The following is a 21,961-nucleotide window of genomic DNA, read 5'->3' as shown; positions in this document are numbered from 1 at the left end:
AATTGGTTTTGGTTATCTTAATCAATTTGACTCCCCAGTTCATTGATATTCTTCTGTGTGTGACAATTTTTGGCTGACTTTTGATGAGCTTTACTAGCACTGAATATTTAGTTCTTCAAAATAACTATCTCCATCATTTCCACACTTGCTCCTCCTAGAATCTCATCTTCCTCAATGCTACCTTATTTGTTGGAGTCACTCAACACAGAAGCCTGGGATTAGTCTTGACTTTTTCCTCTACATTGACATTTTATCAATCATCAAGTTTTATTTCTATCTCTCTCTTAAACTTCTCTAATATCTATCTCTATCCTTCATGTCTTAATTTAGGTCCTTCATTTTTTTCCACCCTTTAAATAGTTTTTTGAGTTTCTTGTTATCAGTCTCACCTTCCTACAATTGTTTCTTTCACATAATGCCAAGAGTGACTTCACCAATTGTTTACACCAATCAATTATTTAACATCCTCCTTTATACAGTTTTTGGTGGGAGTGTAAATGGTATGGCTTTTCTTTAAAAAAAAAAAACAAATATATACCTACCCTATGATTTAGCCATTCCATTCTCATTTAATTGAGAGAAATGAAAGCATATGTCCACAGCAAAATTTGAACAAGAATGTTTATAGCAGCTTCATTAAGTCCAGGTGCCTATCACTAGGAAAACAACACAGTGTGGTATATCCATACAATTAAATACTACTCAGAAATAAAAAAGAACAAATTACTGATACATGTAGTGACATGATGGACTTAAAAAACATTACAATAAGAGAGTACATATTGTATAAATTCATTTATAGGAATTTCTATTCTATTTTATTCTAGAATAATCTACTGTGGAAAATTCAGCACAGTGGCTTCCTCTGGGGGCAAGGGTATGGGGGACTCACTGGGAAAGCACATGAGAAAACTTTCTGGAGTGTTCCATACCTTGATAGGCATTTGGGTTATAGACATTTATCATTTGTCAAATTGTCACTGAATAGTACACTTAAGATTAGTGTACTTCATTGTATGTAAATTTTATCTGAATAGAAAATATCCATAAACAAATATTGAACACATATCATTGTTAATCATATAAGAAAGGTGTTCTGATGTCTGTAATCTACTTTGAATTCATAAAAAAAAAGGTGGTTGATGGATGAAGAGGAATGGATGGATAGATATATATGTAATAAATTATAAATTGAAAATTTGTAGAATCTAGGTGGAGAACAACGACCCGAACTATATACTGTTAATTATTCCAATTTCTTGTATTTGAAATTTTTCATAGAAAAATAATTGAAAAAATACTTCTCTGCCTCCTGAAAGCTTTTAAAAAGTAGTATTTTTTTTCCTAACTTAGGTACATGTAAGGATTAGGTACATATAAGGATTAAAATAAAATTAAGAAAGTAAAAAAAAATAAAATAATTAAATAATTGTTATGGATGGTGAATAAAATAGTTTACTTTTTTTTTTACATTAATACTTATTTTTACAGTTCAGTCTTAAACTCACACTGCAGCAAAATCAAGAAATTCAAATATAACTGAGCTTGAGCTCCAAGCATAACTCAGATTTTTGTAAGATGTAAATTTGGTATAGTAAAATCTTCAATGTATGGTTAGTTTTCTATATCTGGACAGCATGTATGTTCTTTTTACTTAAATATTATGGTATTTAACCTCACCTATTCAAACAGGAACATTTTTATAATATGATTATCTACATGTTGTAGAATTATATTTGGAAAGTAAATTAGTAATAAATACTTTATGTGTGTGTGTGTATGTGTTTTTAGGAAAATATATTTTGTGCTTGTTTTTTTTCTTTTTTGCTGATTAATTTATCTATCATGTATATCTTACAATTAATTGTCTTTCTGAATTTCTCAAATTACAGGAACATAATGCTTAGTACAAAGTAGTTTTTAAGGAGTGATTGAAATATTAATCTAATTTTCTAAATGGATATATCAGGAGTTCATATGACTATTTTCTTCTTATTGATTTTGAAAGATTTATTTTAGAGAGAGAAAGCACCTTGAATGTGCGTATGAGTGGGGGGAGGGACAAAGGGAGAGGGAAAGAATCTCAAGCAGACCACAGCCCCCACCCCACCTACCGACTCCCCACCCCCCAGCCTAAGCACAGAGCCAGATTCAGGGCTCCATCTCATGACCCTGAGATCATGACCTAAGCCGAAACCAAGAGTCAGATGTTCAACTGACTGAGCCACCCAGATGCTATTTTTTATTATTATTTAATGATTTCTTAATTATCTATCAAAATATGATCTATGTTACCACCCCCTTAACTTGTAAATATGTGGTCTTTTTGATTGATTGATTATAAAAGAAGCAATTGTTCAATATTTCAATGTGGGAATGATATAATCATGCACCTTATTCACTATATATTATAGTGACTTTTTCCACTGCAGATTTTGGGAGTTGCATATGATGTCCTCTTATTTACAAGTACACTATGTACAATGGTTTAGAGGTCTGTGTTTTATCATGTTAAATATGAATTAGAAATATTTTGATGTCTTTAAGATTTAATCTAGTTACCTAAACTATAATGTTTTTAGGCATTTCCATAATTTTTGACTCTTTAGTCCCTCTTAACTGCAGGAAGTTGCAATATTTATAGATGTTTCCTTGTATTAGATCCTAAATAAATTCATACCATGAATGCACTCATCCATCATCATAAACTGTCCTTTGAACATTTACATTTATTATGTCTTTGAATTATGTTAAGTATAAACTACTGTATGATTAGATTAGATCATTTGTATTTTGAGAAGATCAGATGGAATTTCACAGAGGAAATAATCTCCAGTATTTTTTTTATTACCTCATAATGGCTACACACATGCATACACCCACCACACACACACAATATACATGTTCTTGCAAGTAATAATTTGGATATTAATTTTCATTACATTTAAAGACAGCAAGGACTTAATACAGAATTTTTTCCCAATAAAATTCTATAAAATTAAAAAGGTTTGGAAAAAAGGACAATTGTCCTTTAGTATTTTTTCATTTGAGGAGATTTCAACATGAAATTAAATGGAATATGCATTATATAAACTCTGCTCTCTAAATACAAAATCATGTTTTCAATGAAGTCCATGGTCATAAAGTAATTACAATATTTTGCATACACTACAAAATAAAAATAAATTTCAAACTCAGATGAAGAAAACCAAGGCAGCAAACTTTGATTTTCTACATCCAAAGAAAACAGGACTTTCTATTTAGAGAAGTCAGTGCTCCATGATAACAAATAATTTATATGATCTTACTGAATAATGACTTCACACTAAAACTTCCTCTTAAAGAGAAAATTGGTAATGGTTCAAGAAATGGAATTCCTGACTCACCTCATTCTAAATTAGAGCACGTTTTCTTCTCTTGGCCAGAAAGTTCATCAAATTTTTTAGACAGTGTGCTTACTCTGCTTTATTAAATGAGATGAAACAAGTGCATTTATGTGTGGGTGATTTATTTTTTAGAAGTTTTAGTGCTTAAGCAAGAAACTAAAAAAAATCACCACACCAAAGAGATATAGTACAGGTATGATTTAAATCTCTCTGAGAAGAAAGAAAAACATAACAGTATCTCCTTTCAACTCTTTCTCCAATCCACAGTCATAGCTCACTCATTGGTAACATTTAAAATAAGAAAAACTATATACTTTTAAGATGCATTTTGGGGTGCCTGCGGGGATGCTCCACATCACGTCATTAGGAAACTACAAATTAAAACAAGATACCAGTATACACCTATTGGAATGGTCAAAATCCATAATGCTGACAATGTCAAACGCTGGTGATGATATGGAGCAACAGGAACTCTCCCATTCAATGCTGGTGGGAAGTCCAAATGGTATAGCCACTTTGGAAGATAATTTGGTGTGGTTTTGTTGTTGTTATTGTTGTTTTTACAAAACTAAACATAATGTTACCATATGGCCTAGTAATCACGCTCCTTGGTTGACCCACAGGAAGTGAAAAGTTATATCCACACAAGATCCTCCACATAGATGTTTATAGCAGTTTTATTCAGAATTGCCAAAAGTTGGTAGCCACGAAGATGTGCTTCAGTAGGTGAGTGGATAAACTATTTTGCATCCAGACAACGTAAGATTATTCAAGGTTATAAAGAAATGAGCTGTAAAGCCATTAAAAGATATAGAGGAAACTTAAATGCATATTAGTAAGCAAAAGAAGCCAATCTAAAAATGTTACATACTGTGTGTTTCCAACTACTTGACATTTTGGAAAGAACAAAACTATGGGGACAGTAAGAAGAGGAGTCATTGCCAGGAGTTAGGGAGTAGGGAGAACAAACAGGCTGAGCACAGAGGATTTTTAAATTAGTGAAACTTCTCTGTATGGCACTAGAATGGTGGATGCACATCATTATATACACTCTTCCAAATCCACAGAATGGATAACACGAAGAGCGAACCCTAATGTAAAGTATGGACTTTGGGTGATAATGACGTATAGGTTATAATGTGTAGGTTTACCAACTGTAACAAAAGTATTACTCTGGTAGGGGGATGTAGATAATGAGGGAAGCTATGCATGTGTGGAAGTAGGGTTACATGGGAATCTCACTTAAGTTTGCTGCAAACCTAACTAAAACTGCTCTAAAAAATAGAGTTTATTATTAAAAAATAATTGTAACATTATTACCTAAATTAATAGTGTTTCTGTGCATTAAGAACTTTAATTGGGATCCAACTTTTTCTTATTATGTTAAGAACATTTTCTTTTACTCCGAGCTAACATATTTTAATTAATCAGAAAAAGTCATTTGATTTACCTTATTTTTCAACATTAAACAAGATAAAGCATATATTCTATTTTTAAAATATTAAGGTAGGGGCGCCTGGGTGGCTCAGTCGTTAAGCGTCTGCCTTCAGCTCAGCTCATGATCCCAGGGTCCTGGGATTGAGCCCCGCGTCGGGCTCCCTGCTCCGCGGGAAGCCTGCTTCTCCCTCTCGCACTCCTCCTGCTTGTGTTCCTGCTCTCGCTATCTCTCTCTGTCAAATAAATAAATAAAGTCTTAAAAAAATAAAAATATTAAGGTAATGATTTAAAAGATTTCCTATTATTGAATCATCCTTGTAATACTAGAATTGATTTCATACATTTATTTGGAGTATTTGGAGAGTCATAAATGTTTTTGTTTCTAGTTTTCCTTTTTGTCCAATATTGTTATTAGCAATACCATAAGCACCATATGACTTGAATGCCTTGAAAACCTTTTTATCTTTGTCCACGTTCTGAGACATTTCTTAAAGGTTTCATATAACTTTCTCACACACATTTTTATACATGATCCAAAGTTAAACTGACATTGCAATTTTGGTCCAAAACAAACAAACAAACAAAACCACTAAGCAATATAAAAACAAAAACAAATATATAATACCAATTTAAGTTTTTTCAATTAAATTATCTTAAAATTTAGGTGTAAACTCAATTTCTGCTTATTTTTGTTTTCACTGAAAAGTACTTCAGAATCTACAGGTGGCAAAACTGGAATTTATGAATTCCAGTAACAGTTTTATTCAGAAAAAAAGCTAATTTTCATATAATCATAAAATTTACTTTGTCAAAAAATTTCTCAATATGTGATCTCACAAAACTTTTTTTACTCTTTGAAATAAAGTCAATTTTATAAGTGAAATGGGAAAATGTCCTTTTTGATATCTGCCCATTTCCTGGGATATGGTAATAATTCGAGCCCTCATTCAAGGACGGCATTGACAGGGGGCGTTTCCTGTGAGTTGCCTCTGATTAGGCCCTTGGGGTCTAGGGAAAAGAAAAATTCTATAAGAATGTGGCCTGATTCTTAAAATAAAATAATGATTTAGGGATCAGAGAAGATTTAGGTCAATTTTTATTTGACACAGACCTTGGCAACATTTTAATAACATGAATGTTATTATAGATAGAAACTAATTATCCTGATTGCAACACTAGCAGACCTTCAGCATTTTTATCATACTCTGGTCAGACAGTGTTCTTAAAAATGCTGGAAATTCAGGATCTCTTCAAAGAAGAAAAACATGTTCAACTGTGATATAATTAGCAGTTTCTATGGCTTTTGTTCTTAAGAGACAATAATAGTTTTGATTCTTGAAAATGTTTAATTATATAGGAAAGGAAATTCAAGGCAGAAAAGAAGATAATTTATAGCATAATTTCAAAGTAATTAGAATTTGCACAGAACAACTCTTATTATGCACCCTGTTTAATTTGCAAGATCTTATCCCTTAAGAAAAAAAATTCAAATTTTACATTAGTTACTATTTTTTTGTACTTTCCTAATCACACTGTATTGAAAACAAACAATTATTGTTATTTTAACAAAACAACTTCCCTTATTTTTAGTTTTGTTTTTAGGATGCATCTATATGAACTAAAGAGTGAAAAAGTTGTTAGTTATATTTATATGAAATTTGGAAAGTTGTTTTTTAATCAGAAGGGTTCTATTACATCTAAGATCATATTTTATGATAAAATCATATATTTGTATATATAAATATATAACATATAAAATCAAATATATATATATATATACACACACACAACCCTAACATTTTAGGTTGTAATACAAAATTTAAAGTTATAACATAAATGTATAATTTTTGGTTTTGTATTTGGGTTTTATTCTGTTTCTTTGCACTAAAAATCTACCCAATTTTTATTTACTGGATGCTTTGACAAAAAGATGTTTAGAGGAAAATAACAGTTATCACGTTTTTTTTTTATTATTTTTTAAATTTTTTTTAAAGATTTTATTTATTTATTTGAGAGAGAGAATGAGAGACAGAGAGCATGAGAGGGAGGAGGGTCAGAGGGAGAAGCAGACTCCCTGCCGAGCAGGGAGCCCGATGCGGGACTCGATCCAGGGACTCCAGGATCATGACCTGAGCCGAAGGCAGTCGCTTAACCGACTGAGCCACCCAGGTGCCCAGTTATCACATGTTTTAATTCTATGTTGCTATTTTCCAATCTGTTTTATTATTTAAAATAAAATATTATTAGTATTAGTCCAGCTGTAGTGAAAGACAGTTAATTTATAATAACTGTTTTGAAAACAAGTTTTTTTTTTTTTTTTAACTATTTGGGGCTTCACTGAACACTAAAAGTCACCACCTCTACCACAATTTTTTTTTTTTTAATTCTCAACATTTAGCAAGACATGTAGTTGTGGGAGGTTTTAGGGGCTATGGTAAACGTGCTGCCAGTTGCATTCATCGGACACTGTCTCAGCAGAATGGATTCAAGCAGGGTAAGGGTAGGTCCTACTAGCCTTACATAAAGTTCTTATCAGTGATTGGTGCTTGAAATTCCAGCCAACCTGTTCAAAGGACACATGTGGCTAGTACTTATATCTCCCCAGTTTAAATGGAAGCAAAAACCACTAATTTCAGAAGGCTGATTAGAGGAATTGGAGAGTTCAGATTAGACCACATCAAGAGCAGTAATTTAATCTAACCAAAGAATACACACAAGCACACATACACATTCTTGTGTGCTGTCAATTTAAGCTGAGATGTAAGATAGTCTACCCAGGAAGACTGGAACAAAACCATTATGTCTGTCTCTTTAACAATCAAAGATGTAATATACTTTGTAAGATGTTTTAGTCTAGTCCTTCTCAAATTTTAATGTAGGATCTTGATAGAGGGCAGATTCTGATTCAGAGGGTCTGGGTAGGCTCTGAGATTTTGCTTTGCTAACGAGCTCCCAGAGATGCATATGCTGCTCGTCCAAGGGCCAAACTCTTAGCAACAAAGGTATATACCAACAAGACTTCAGTGATTAAAGCTATGCATAAATAACACAATTCATCCTATGAACCATTATAGGATAAAATCCTTTAACCCTGGCAAATCTTTGCTTTTTAAAAATGGATGCGCCTGTATTTTCCCAGTCTCTAACTTGATAAACATTTCCTGTGTGTAAAATCTTTATTTAGCAAAGAACAGAAATACACAAAGTTTAAAATGGTAAATACTATAATGAACATGTCAGAGAACAGAGCTGAGAGTTCAGAAGACATGGGTCTAGTCTCAACAGCAGGTTACTACTATCCTCTTGTAAGTTGCTTAAATTTTATTACTTGCAGTTTTCTATTTCACAGGGTTTTGGGGAGGATGAAGTAGTCTTATAGGAAGCACTGTGAAAAGCATAAATTTCTATGCAAGTACAGGATTTTACCTGTTCATGATTATTTCAATTATTTCCTTAGGTAAGGACATCAATTTTTCAAATTATTGCTTTAATTATTATTAAAACTTTCAAATATTCAGTGTAATAACAATGTCACAGCATCTACAGTGTGGTGAATCCAATTTAAAATTGCTTCTGATGCTTAAATCAATTTTCACTTTTTGCTCAGTGCAGGCACTCTATTAACACTATTCTTACCTTTTTTGTTTTTTGTTTTTGCAACTCTTTCCAGTTGTTTCTGCTTAAAGAATGATTATGTATTTTGAGTACTAATATAAAGTTGTTTCTACAGATACCTAATCAAGAACTCCCAACTTATTTTTTAATAAGTACAGGGTTAGCCATTTTATTTTAGTAACAGTAAGAAATGGTTTCTAATGTCTTTAATATGGATTAAATTGAAATTAGTTTTACTTTTTGGTGGACCTCCAATTTCAAATGAAATAACTATTAAAAAATACATAGAACCATTATCTGAACAATATTCTGAGTCCTATATAATTACATATTATTGGAATATATTTCTTAGACCACATAACAAGAAATATATATATACCCCCATCTTCCTAATCCATTCATCAGTTGATGGACACTTGGGCTGTTTCCATAATTTGGCTACTATAGATAATGCTGCCATAAACGTTGGGGGTACATGTAGCCCTTTGAATTAGTATTTTTGTATTCTATGGGCAAACGCCTAATAGTACTTATTAGTACTGGATCATAGGGTAGTTCTATTTTTAAGTTTTGGGGGCAACTCCTACTGTTTTCCAGAGTTTGCATCCCCACCAACAGTGTAAGAGGGTTCCCCTTTCCCCATATCCTCACCAACACCTGTTGCTTCTTGTGTTGTTGATTTTAACCATTCTGACAGGTGTAAGGCGATATCTCGCTATAGTTTTGATTTATAATTCCCTGATGATCAGTGATACTGAGCGTCTTTTCATGTGTCTGTTGGCCATCTGTATGTCTTTATAATTAGGAATAACTGACATTAAAATAACATATTATTAAAACCTGTGTCATCTTATCTACAGTTTTTTTCTGATTCTGACAGATTTGTATTCTTTTTTCCTTAAAACTTAAAAGGGTTTCCAATTTCTTAATTTTTTGGAACTCTCTTATACACACAGTCTCTAAGAGAAGATGGTAGGTGTACGGACAAAAGACAGCCTCCCTCATAAATTGTTATATGTTGCTATCATTTTATAGTGAAAGCCTCAAACAGTCAGTGGCTTTGATACTGAATGAAAGTCTGAAAATCAACTGAATAAAAAATTTGTGTTTCCTTGAAAGAAAAATGGATAGTACCTCCTCCTTTTAAACAATGGTTTTACGATATTAAGACATCTTGGAAATACATGCATCTGATCCCACTTTTAGGGTTTTTCACTTATAAAAAGTTCTGTAAGTATTATCTTGGAGGGCAGGGATTGCTCTTACTCAGCTCTGTTTCTTATAACAGTTCTTGGTACCTAGAGAGTGCTTAATGCATGGAGAAAATGGAAGTTGCCCAAAGTAATATGTTGGTAGCTAGCTATTCACTGTGCTATTATCGTTAATCTAGGAGGACTTAGAATAGAACTGCAGGGGAGAAGGAGAGAATAGCATCGTATGTCAGTAACTGGGATGAGTGATGAACTTGAGTTATGTATAGAGAAATGGAAATACTGTTCACTGAGATGAAAAGGGACTAGACTTGGGGAGACTAAAAATACTCATTAAAAACAGAAAATACATTTTATTTTGTAAAAATAAACAGCTATTAAATTGGTTTAATCTCTGCCTAAAAGTGATCTCTTAACTTCCCATTGAAATGTAGCTATTTTACCTTTATCATATTACATAGTATCTTGTTTTTGCTGATCATCATATATTAAGAAATAAAATGGCAATCTGAGTATTTTCAGGAATTATTATACATTCTACTAACATTTTGCAATGCTCAGAACTATGAAAAAATTCTTTAGTATGTATCACATCTAACTTACATTACAAACTTCAGGGACAGACCTTTGTTGGAAAGGAGATTTTATGGTATAGTTTTAGGGGTATTTCTATTTTGGTTTGTGTACTATAAACTTTATTAGTGTGCTAGGTTGTTTCTTATGGTTGAGGGATGGAGACAACTAATCAGGAAGTTATTATTTACCATTAGGAATTGCTCTTTTTTCCCTTTATTTCTCCTTCCCCTTTTGCTTTCTTTGCAGGTTCTATCCAGTGGGCAGATTTGTTTTTTTAAAGAACATTTTTTTATTAAAGAGGGCATGTATTGAACAGAGCACTGGGTGTTATTCGCAAACAACGAATCATGGAACACCACATCAAAAACTAATGACGTAATGTATGCTGATTAACATAATAAAATAAAATAAAATTTAAAAAAAAGTATATTAGAAGTTTCATTTTGCTATTACCAGAACATTCTTTGCGAACTATGATCCTTGCAAGGATGAAGAGTTTGGGAATTCATGAGTAGGCTTACAGGCAGTACTGCTAAGTGGAGTCGCAACACATTTTTACAAAATCAAAATGACAAAATTAAAGTGCTAATAAATTCTAGTAAAGATTCTGCAAATCTTCATAACATGGCTACCTTCTTCTTTGGTGCTGTCTTTGCTGTATCACTACCAAATGACTTCTGCACTGCACAGCATCAAAGCTGGACCTGTTAACAGTCTGCCATTATTTTCCTATTTCATGCTACCGTGTTCCTAGTTCCAGCCAGTCTTTTCAATTGCTGTCTACAAGTTGCTCTCACTCAGAAATTAATGAAGAAGGAAGGAAATAAAAATAGTTTCAGCTTGGATAAAAGACGGAAAATTAGTTCACATTTTAAGATTCATTAACACACAATTATCTCAAGGTCTTTCAAAGGCAACTTCACTACAATTTTCTTAATTTGGGCACTGATTGGCTGATCAGAGTTGGCTATATTTACCTTGGTAACTATGAAGGAATGTGATTTTTCTCCTTTTATTTAAAGGAAATCAACAGCAATGACATCACAGGAAGGGCAGTCATTAGTTTTCTTATGGCAAACAGCATTATCCCACTACAATAATTTCTCTTCAATCAAAATATTTAATATGATTACTGCAAACACATGAAAGTAATTGATGAAAGGTGTCCTACACCTTGTCGGTTCAGCCTAGCCCTGTAAGTCCAAATCCTATACTGTGAATTTTCAGTATAACTAGTTTCTTTCCCTTTAATTCACCCCAAAATGAGTAATGTTTGATGATAATCCATGTGTTATTGTTGCCTATCTTCAGAATTCATTTATTTTCATGTGACTTACAAGATTGCTTTTGTCCTGCAAAACATTTGTACAATTTGTTCATTTATTCTTAAATGTGTTTAGAAAACATATTTGATAAACACTGACTCTATGGATATTAAGCAATTAAGTGGCAGTTATCAGTTCGATACCAGCCTTGGCATTATTTACTTTCAGGATCACAGATACTAAAAGTTCACTAAATTATAAGTGGGTCATAAGATAATGTATAAACTGAAAACACTATTCTATACTGGCTGTAACTTAATCCTATTGTATGTTAAACAGAAAAGGCATGTGGATCCCAAAGGGAAAGCTAAATCTGCTGTCACCTATTTCCCATATATACTCATGTTAGGATTTTATAAATGTGTAAGTGGGATAGTCTCTTTGAAAGTGAAACCCTGGTATCTTTTTTATTAGCAATTAAATGAGCAAAAGAGATTTATGTGAATTTAGACAAATTTATAAACATATTGAGGAGACATTTTTGATGGGTCCCTTACATTGTCAGCTTACATTAAATCCAAAAACAGTTATAATTTAGCAAATCATTGAGCAAAATACTAGAAACTACATTTCTAATAAATAAAACAGTTATACTCATATTAATTTATAAATTATTATTACTAATGAATTGCAATTAGTTTTCAAGTGTGTATCTTTCTTTTTGAATCTCTCTCTCTTCTCTCTATATATAGTACCACATGGATAGTGGTATACAGCTTAACATACAGAATTTATGTGATGATCCAAAAGTGCTATAGGAAACTGAGAGAATGATGAGAGCAGAATGTAGGAGGTAGGGGTGGGAGGTGAAGGGGCTTTGATTTTTTTCTTGTCTAGTTTCTTAAATCTAGTTTGTGTATAGAGTGACATGAACAATCCTAACTTGAAAATGCTCTCTTTTTAAAGATTTTATTTATTTTAGAGAGCGAGGGGGAGAGAGAGAGAGAGAAGTGAGGGAGGGTGGGGGTGGGGAGGGGAAGAAGGGGAGGGATAGGGAGGGAGAGAATCTCAAGCAGACTCCACGCTGAGTGCGAAGCTGGTTGCAGGACTCAATCTCAGGACTCTGAGATCATGACGGGAGCCAAAACCAGGAGTTGAACACTTAACCGAATGCACCATCCAGGCGCCCCTTGAAGATGTTCCTTTAAAGGGCATCTAAACATACTTAAATTCTCCTTATTAATATTATTGGGAAAACATTTTAAAGACCCTTTTTCTGGATAACATTTTGTAATTTATATTTAGTTGATATATGAAGTTTAGAGCATTATAATGCCTTTCTTTCATGTGTAAGTAACTTAGTGTGATTAAGTTTAAGAAATACTTTTTTTTTTTTTTGGAAGCAAAGGAGTGGTAGGTTACTTCCATCAAAATGTACAGACATCATTAGGTCTGTGTAAGAAATCCTGTATGTACATAGTCAGTCTAAGGAAAGGCATATGTCATCATCACTCCATGTCATCATTTCGTTCTTGTCTTTCAGCCACTTTCATTGCTTTCCTAGAAACATGTGGCTGTTAAGTGAGAGATGGTGCACTCTATTACATTTTTAACGACCTGACATATTTAGGTATCTTATTGTTCCATTCCTTAAAATTCGTACATAACATTATAAAATCAGTTAACATCAACTGAATTGTTTTGTCTTTTTTTTTTTTTTTAAGATTTTATTTCTTTGACAGAGAGAGACACAGCGAGAGAGGGAACACAAGCAGGGGGAGGGGGAGAGGGAGAAGCAGGCTTCCCGCTGAGCAGGGAGCCCGATGTGGGGCTCGATCCCAGGACCCTGGGATCATGGCCTGAGCTGAAGGCAGACGCTTGAACAACTGAGCCACCCAGGCACCCCTTCTTTTGTCTGGTTGTGATAACAGTGGTCACTTTTGCGAACACTTTATGTGAATTTACTCATACATAATCCTAACTACTGAACAGAGGAGAAAATATTGTTTACATTACAAAAAAAGGGAACATGAAGCACAGAAATCTCCTACCAGCTATCTACAGTTGTCAGCTCGTGTCCAACTCAAGCAGTCAGGCTCCACAGACTCCACACTTTTAGCCACTATCTCAAGGGGTATAGACGATGTCCACACATGAAAAAATGTAAAGCTAAACTGTGACAGAGCAGGATAAATGATTTTCCTGGAGTCATCAAAGCAGCCAATTTCTTCTTAATTATATTGGAAAAATTTTAATAAAGAATTAACCTAATGGTTTCTTTATGTGATGACTACTGCACTTATTAGAGGGAAGTTATTAACACTTGGAAAAACTTGGTCTATCACTTCATTATTTCTTCTGCTAATTTTGTTAAGCTTATTTTGACTAAAATTTTATTTGCTATTTTAATACTAAAGCTAAATATTTTATATGTTCTTGATGTACTAAGTGCCCATGACAACAATCAACTGAAACACAACAGCCTGAGAAAAGATTTAAAAAGGCAAACCACCTTCAGGCAGGTTCAGCGTATGAATCTGCCAAACGTGCCGTACGTACTGTTTGGAGCCTGTCTGCAAACAGCAACGGCGGCAACCATAGCTGTTGTGAGCATGGAGCGTATTATCAGACACTGTTCTTATTAACTTACATGGACTGTCTCGTGCTTCCTCAGAAAAACGGTATATTAGTATCAACTGTGTTTTATAAATCATAAAGGGGTGATGAAAATAAGTGAATTGCCTCCAATGCTGTGTAGGTCGTAGATGGAAGGACCTGGGATACAAACTCAAGCAATGTGACTCCAGAGCCTCCAAAGCAGGTTCATTCAAGAATTTCTTACTTGGTATTTCCTAGAGTGTAAGGCAACGTGGGAGGCCCCGCGATAAATATGAGCAAGCACCTACGTGCTCTTGAGATTCAAAGGTGGAAAGATTAAAATCGACCCGGAGAGTGGTATGGTTAAATCAAAAAGATAGTAAATTTGAGGACAATCAACTCTATTTGATTTGAGTGTGTTAGTGTTTAATATTGGAGAAGTCATTTAGGATTAGATGATAAAGGACTTGACAGACAGCAAAATCTGGATTCAATTCACTTGTAAATTGAGAGACATAAACGATTTTTGAACGGGGAAGTATTGTGATAGCCATCAGAGCTGTTATTAGGGAGACATCTGACAATGGTATCTGAAAAGAAAGAGTATACATGGCTGATTGTGTTAGGCAGTCTTACAAAATAAATTGTAAACAATAATTTATTGACTGAGACAAATTTGAATCATCAAAAACTGCATGTAGGATTTCTTTTTGTCCTAAACTTGAAGACTTCATTTCTTGGCATGATTATCTGATTGGATACTTATAAAAATAAACAGCATAATACATATTCTCAGGAATCAACATTTCTCCTTAATTCAGATTTAATTTTATTAGCCATGTGAAGATTACACCTCAGGAAACAGGATATATACATGAACAGATATTTTATCTACATGAAAAGGCAGGTTCCTTTGTAACTTTTTCCCATTTTAATATTATCATAATAGCTTTTGAGACATTATAATTAAAACCTTCCAGTCTGAAAGCTTCTGAAATCTACCACTCTGGAAGTATTTGTGTCAAGTGGACATTTAATAATATTGAAAATTTATTCTTCCCCCTCAGAGTGATTAGAAGGTAAGAAGTGTTTTGTTTTGTTGCTTTTTTTTTCCCCAAAAAACTATCCATGCCATTAAAATTCAATGGCCTTGCTTGCTGTCATTCAGCTTTATCTGGCTAAAATCCTTTAATTCCCCAGCCCCTGCTGTTGGGGAGCTCTAGGCTCATCACACTTAACCTCTGCCTAGGCTTCTCAGAAAAGAATTTGTTTCAGTCCATTCATAGTTTCAATAGTTGAGCAAGCCACACGCAACTGCACACTGGTCTTTTACCCTGAGCACACTAATCTGATTGTTTTTCCACTCTACAAACTCTGGGTCAACAATCAAGCTGCCGCCAGAAACTAATTAATTTGCAAACAGGCTTCTGTTTTCACAGAGGGAAAGCTTTTGAGAGCCATGTCAGAGAGGCCGGTCACACCATGGTTACACGCATTGTCATGGCATCCACTTCTTCGGGTAAATCTCTTGCTTGATGTCACTGCACACATGAACCCAGATTACCCAGTCAGCAGTAAATCCCTATTGAGGCCCAGTGAGCTCTGAATGTAGTGAGTCTAGAAGAGGAAATTGGTATAGACAGGCTCTCTATTCATTAAATTGATGGTAAGACTAGAGAGAAAAATGTTAAAAACCAGAAGAAATAGGGAGCTGGCTTTAATTTAAAGAATTTTCCAGGATATGGTCTCATTTTTCTATATTTTCATCAATTTTAATTTAAAAAGTGGGATTCTCTAAAATAAATGTAATAATTCCCTTAAATGTTATATTTCTACTTTCACCATTCAATGATAAATTCTGATATAAGGGTTCAAAGTTTTGGCTAATATGTTGTACTTTTTAGCTCATCACCGAAAACAGTTACCATTGCATATCCTAACAACTGTATTCAGGGACACTGTCTTGGAGGCCTGAAAAAACTAAAATCATCTTCTAAGCATTGCCAATAATGAGTTAACTTTTACTCCAAAGTTTTATTCATTTTTTTCATTAGTGCAATGTAATTTCAAGCAAAATCAGTTAAAAGTGATTATGTTCTTTAGACAAAATATGACATAGAAAATAGGTCCTCAGAAAAAGAGACCAAATAAAGTTACATTTTGGTAACTTTGTGCTCCTTATGAAAAGAAAAAGCATATTTAGTGAGTTTATTAAATTCATCATCATCTGGAGAGTAGACTAATTTCATGCTGTGTATTTTTTTTTAAAAAAAGATTACTTCTGGGGGGTATGCATTATTTTTCAGTATGAAAATTTTTCTGGGCAATAGATTCCTGTGGGAAAAACCTCAGATAACTATTTGGTTGTGTTTAGGTACAGATTGTTTTGAACTATTACACATCTATGTTTCAGGATTTCAGTAAAAATAACCAAAAATATTGTTTTTATTTGTGACTCTACATTGATGCCTCAGGATGTTTAATGAATACAGAGTATAATTCATAGGAGATGCAATTAGTTAAAAAAAAGACGGTATTCCTGTTGCTCTTTCATACGCTATGAAAACAAGAAGACATTTATGGTTGCTGTTGTTGTTTTAACTGAATGGTAACTCAACTTCTATGATACTCATCTGTTCATATAACCATAAAATAAGGCAACCTGAGGGCTTTTTCTCCCAAGGTCGGCAAAATAATATTGATGTACTTAAGCCAGAGAAATAATTCAGACTGGCATCATGAAGAAGTCTGACATTATGCAAAGCTAGATAATTCATTTTACTTATAAAAATTTCCAACTGGATACTCTGGCAGTTTATGCCGTTGAAGATGGTAGAATTAAAATAGAGCACCAAAAGACTTGTACAAGTGATTTCAGATTATGTACTATGCAATATTAATTTGTGCTCTCATAGATTATTTGTGGTCACATTGCTTGGTTCTATTTTCATAAAAATGTCTTGTGGAGAAACTTGAATCTTTAGAGAACATGAAATATCCTAGTATGTGACCGCAGAGGAAGCTATGCTGATTCCAATGAGGGCAAGCCATCCTGGTATGAGTGTTACAAGTGAGAGGAAGTGGAATGATGACTTGCATACCATTTCAATTACAGAAAAAAGCAAGTGGGTTGGTCTATCCACAGGCACGATCCTTTTAGGAAATTCCACTAAAAGAAAACAGGTCTTCCTGAAACGAGTGGGAAGGCCTCACACTCTGGGCACTGTAATTAGGTCTGTTTGTGTTCACTGGGCCTTGGCTCTCTCAAGGTTCCATGTGGTTTTATATATTAAACCCGACTCTGACTGCCCTTTCACCCTGACTCAAATATAATCACTCACAGAATGAGTCTGACAAAGCTTCCTAAGCATGCTCCACCCAATGGAAGTGGGATAAAGGATACAGAGAAAATTCACAGTTATTAAGTGCTTACTATATGCCGATCATTCACTTAGTACTTTTTACACATTATCATGTGGCTAGTTTTCTAAAAGAGGTAAGTAGTATTATAATCCCATTAAAAGTAAAGTGAAGGTGAAGCTTTGTCTTACTCCAAAGACTACAGTCTTTCTTCCATATCACATTGCATCCCAGCATTAGTCCAAGACATTTATAAATAATATTGGAAATAGTGTCCATCAAAAAGAAAAATAAATGTAGGTTAGCCATCCATCTGCTCTAATGAATGGCTACCACATATAAAAACTAAGTAGTAGTATTTACATACTAAATGTTAAGAAATCATTATTATAACAGAAGCATAAACTTATTTGTTTCCTTACTATGCATATAGAGAGAACAACTGTACCTAATTTTCACACTGTTAGTAAGTTGAAATTGGAATTGAAGTTTAAATGAAGTTAAAATGATATAATATTGAGAGAATTTATAATGCACAAGAAAAACAGTGAATTTGGGCACATCATGTCAAACACATATGAGTACATTTTCTGAAATCAAAAGTTGTTCTAACACCTAGTAACCTTAATCTTCGGGCTAATTTAAAAAATTCTTTTTTAAAAAGCAGTTATGTAAAAGTCAATAGATTCCACCTCTCTTCTGTTTCTTCATCTAAAATTGTTACTCATTCCTAATTTTTTCTATTAAAATGAAACTAAAGTTAAACCTTGACTGATGTAAATTTTAGTGATTATGAAAATAGTGAAATTCCATTAAAAATATCAAGATATTTTAAGATCTAATTCTAGGCATTTGGTTTTGTTTTTTTCTTTAGCAGGAACAAAAATTAAAAGTCACCTAAAATAGGCCAACTGATTCATCCAAAATAACTGAAGAGGTTTGAACTGATTTGAGAAAAGTAAGTCCTGAGCCAAAATTAATTTTAATAGCCCCAAAGACCTTTCAAAAGTACCTTGCAAGTATTTATTACTTCTGGCAGAACAAATGATTGTGTAGTCTATGCTGATGCCTCAAGCTCATTTATTTTATGCATGAATATGTAAACATTATGTTTCCAATTTTATTCTGGAATGGCATTTAATTTCAGGAGGCTTGCGATTCACACAGTCCCTTGGTTCTATCTCAAATGTGTCTGCATCCTCCATCTTGCAGCAGTTCTGGTTTCTGCACCCTGTCAAATATAACCTTTGTGCTAATTTGGTAAAATCAGTTCTCACGTTTAGTGCTGAGAGACTGATAACTGAATTCTCAAATGAACTACACATTTGCAAGATGAAGTACAGAGCTGTGGACAATGACTGCTTTCCCACAGTGTAAATTCTTCAGACTCAGCTGTCAACATGTAAGTGTGCAACACAAAAGCAGCTTTAACTTGATGACTTTTTTCCTCCAAGGCCATAAAAATGAAATGGATACTATACTCTCCTTTATGTTATTCCATCTTCTTGGATTTTCTTTCGCATGGACAGGGAAAGCCTGTATGCCCTTTAGAGTTCTTAGAAGATCAAAGTCTCCTTCTTGATGAATAAAAAACAAACATTTTTCCTTCCCACATAAATATTTCAGTTTGAGAATAGACCAGATAGCAATTTGAAAGAGTTTTTCCCCACTAATTTTGACTCCATACAAAGTTTAATAATTGATAGTGGATTTTCTAAAATTGTTCTCCGGGATTTTGTTGGAGTTTGGCTCTTTTATAGTTTTGCACACATGGTCTTATGGTGATCTCAGCATCTTTTTTTTTTTTCCTTGCTGAATCCTCTGACTTTTCATATGGTCACCCACTATTCCTCCTGAAACCCCTAGCATGGATATTTGATTCTATGTCCAGACCCTTTTTGATTACAACAGCGTCTGTACTCAATTATGAATGATCTTAGGCATCATCTGCATTTAAGATACAAACAATGGGGAAGTGATGTCAAGCTTACTGGTAACTTGGCAGAGCAAGAAATGAGGGAAGCTAAGAGAAGTGACACTTTAAAGAGAAAGGGCTATTTAACAGTGAGAAATACTGCAAGAGATAGCATCCAAATAGACAGACTGAAAGACAGGTATAGAAAGTTATTAGTGGCCTTAGGAAGAAGCAGCTCCCTGGGCTCAAACTCAGGTTTAAGGTGGCTAACGGTGGTGAAAATGATGAGGAAACAAGATCCTAACCATACTATGGACTTAGACAAACAGGGACTTTACATCATACCAGGATTAAAGGAAGAATCTGGATAGAACAGACGAGCAAGTTTTCAGGTTAGCGGAAGAAATCAGGGAAGGAGAGAGAAAGACAGCAAAAGAAATGTACATTGGGTAAATTTATGAAAAAAACATCAATACAATTAAGAGCAAAGGCAGCATGGAAGGTAAGAGGCACACCATTCATACTAATACATAAAAAATAATAGGATGATCAGAAATGCTGCAGGGCAGAGATGCTGACTGAGGTAATTTGAGGTACGTTTTATGTTTTTTTTTTTTTTTAAAGATTATTATTATTATTATTTTTTTAAAGATTTTATTTATTTATTTGAGACAGAGAGAATGAGAGACAGAGAGCATGAGAGGGAGGAGGGTCAGAGGGAGAAGCAGACTGCCCGCCGAGCAGGGAGCCCAATGCGGGACTCGATCCCGGGACTCCAGGATCATGACCTGAGCCGAAGGCAGTCGCTTAACCAACTGAGCCACCCAGGCGCCCCAAGTACGTTTTATGTTTTGAATAGTCACTTTAAAGTATGAGATATATGAGAACAAAAATTATCACAGACAACTCATGGTCTCCTGAAGTTTCAGCAAAATTCACAGAAGTGTGATTTTTCTCTAATAAACCAATGAGAGAGGTGATAAAAGGAATTTTGGGTACCCCAAAAGGGCAGGAAAAACAGGTGTGGTAGAAATTCAAAGAATGAGATATTCAAACATCTTACTGAGAACACAGATGGACTATAAGCCATGAGCTCCATGGGTTCATGGAGCTCATCCATGACTCCAGGAAACCAGGAAAAAGTTCATGAATGGGAGATTAGGGTCTGAGCAGGAAACCAGGAAAAAGTTCATGGATGGGAGATTAGGGTCTGGGCAGCTTTATTTTATAAGACTGAAGACAGATATACATGGAGATAGTTATTTAATAATAAAAAACATGATAATATTGTGGGGGCCATTACAAAAATCTGTGATAAATGTGAAAGTGAATAATAAAAAAAACCAAACTCTACAGAGAAGAATAGATTAGGATTATTTAGTTCAAAATCTGAATAAAAATGTCATTTATTTATTTATTTTAGGCATATAGATTTTGAACATTTTCTCCTCTATTAAATTTATTTATATACTAAAAAGAGAAAGACAGTAAAAAAAATCTAAAAAACTTGATCAAGTTGAAGCCAGTGCCTGAAGTTCAAGAAACTGGGTTCTTGTTCCAAATCTTCCACTAATGGGTTAGAGATAATCTTAGATAAAACATTAGTCTTAATTTTCTCACCTATACAAACTGAGAGAAGATATTAGGAAGATTAAAAGAGAATCAAAGGAAATAAAAGTTCTCTGAAATTCTGAAAACACTTTCAATGTAATGTTATTAGCATTACAATTTGTTTAAACATTCAAGAACGTGTATGATGCTCTCAGGGCAGTATGAGAGGTGTGGAGGAAAAAAATACCACATCATGAGATTTGTTGTGGTGTCTGGGTAAGACAAGACTGGTAAGTCATCTTATCTGTTTCCACTGCCTCCCTTCCGCAGCTCCAGCCCAGATCTCTTTCTTTCCACAGTTCACTACTGAGAAACTTCAATTTTGGCATGGAGCAACTATTTTCCTGAATTTTTAATCTCTCTTTTCTCTTCTTCCCCTATTTTCTCACACCCACAGTCATGAAGTCACCACCATGAGTTTAACTGCACACTAAATCTCAAGTCACAAGGAAAGCTCTCCACTGACAAGTACAGTTACCCATGTTATGTAACATGCCTGGGGTCTGGCCCCCACCACCTACCATTGAGCCACCTGGAATCATGCTGCTCCGTCCTAATTGGGTGGTGGTGCCCGAGAGTTCTGAAGATCGCAAAATCTCGCCCCATAAAATCAGCCGCAGTCCCGGAGTATAATTCTCCATCTGTGTTGTGACAAAATAAAACCACATATGCATCCTTTAATTCAATTAAGGAAAGAAAAACAAAACAAAACACACAAAAGTTTCATGTAAAGACCCTGCTAGAAAGAAAAGAGAAATGCTCTCTGCATCATTAGGCAGTTACTTTTATCCTATGTCTTTGTTGAAATGAGTATTTTAGTAAATGATCACTCACTGACTAAGTATCTGACTCCTCATTAAGTAGGAACTTCGAAAAATGGAGTAAAATATGGTTCAGGGGACATTACTAAAACATAACATTTATTCCTTTCTACTATGATGTGAGAAAAAAGAAAAAAACGCATACTATATTCATTACATTTTTTTT

At 34.1% G+C, this 21,961-nt stretch overlaps 1 protein-coding gene across 1 annotated transcript in view; it reads right to left on the bottom strand.

The window, feature by feature from the left end:
• SEMA3A (semaphorin 3A) overlaps positions 1–21,961 on the bottom strand; it is a 202,927-nt gene that overhangs the window by 58,118 nt on the left and 122,848 nt on the right. Inside the window, exon 6 of the mRNA XM_006727083.3 lies at positions 21,496–21,615. Within this exon, the coding sequence (XP_006727146.1) occupies positions 21,496–21,615 (120 nt within the window). The remainder of the gene's footprint in view (positions 1–21,495; positions 21,616–21,961) is intronic.

This window comes from Leptonychotes weddellii, chromosome 12, assembly GCF_054177405.1.
Source record: "Leptonychotes weddellii isolate Sample4059 chromosome 12, ASM5417740v2, whole genome shotgun sequence".
Lineage (NCBI taxonomy): Eukaryota > Metazoa > Chordata > Mammalia > Carnivora > Phocidae > Leptonychotes > Leptonychotes weddellii.
This window is presented reverse-complemented; position numbering and strand designations above follow the sequence as displayed.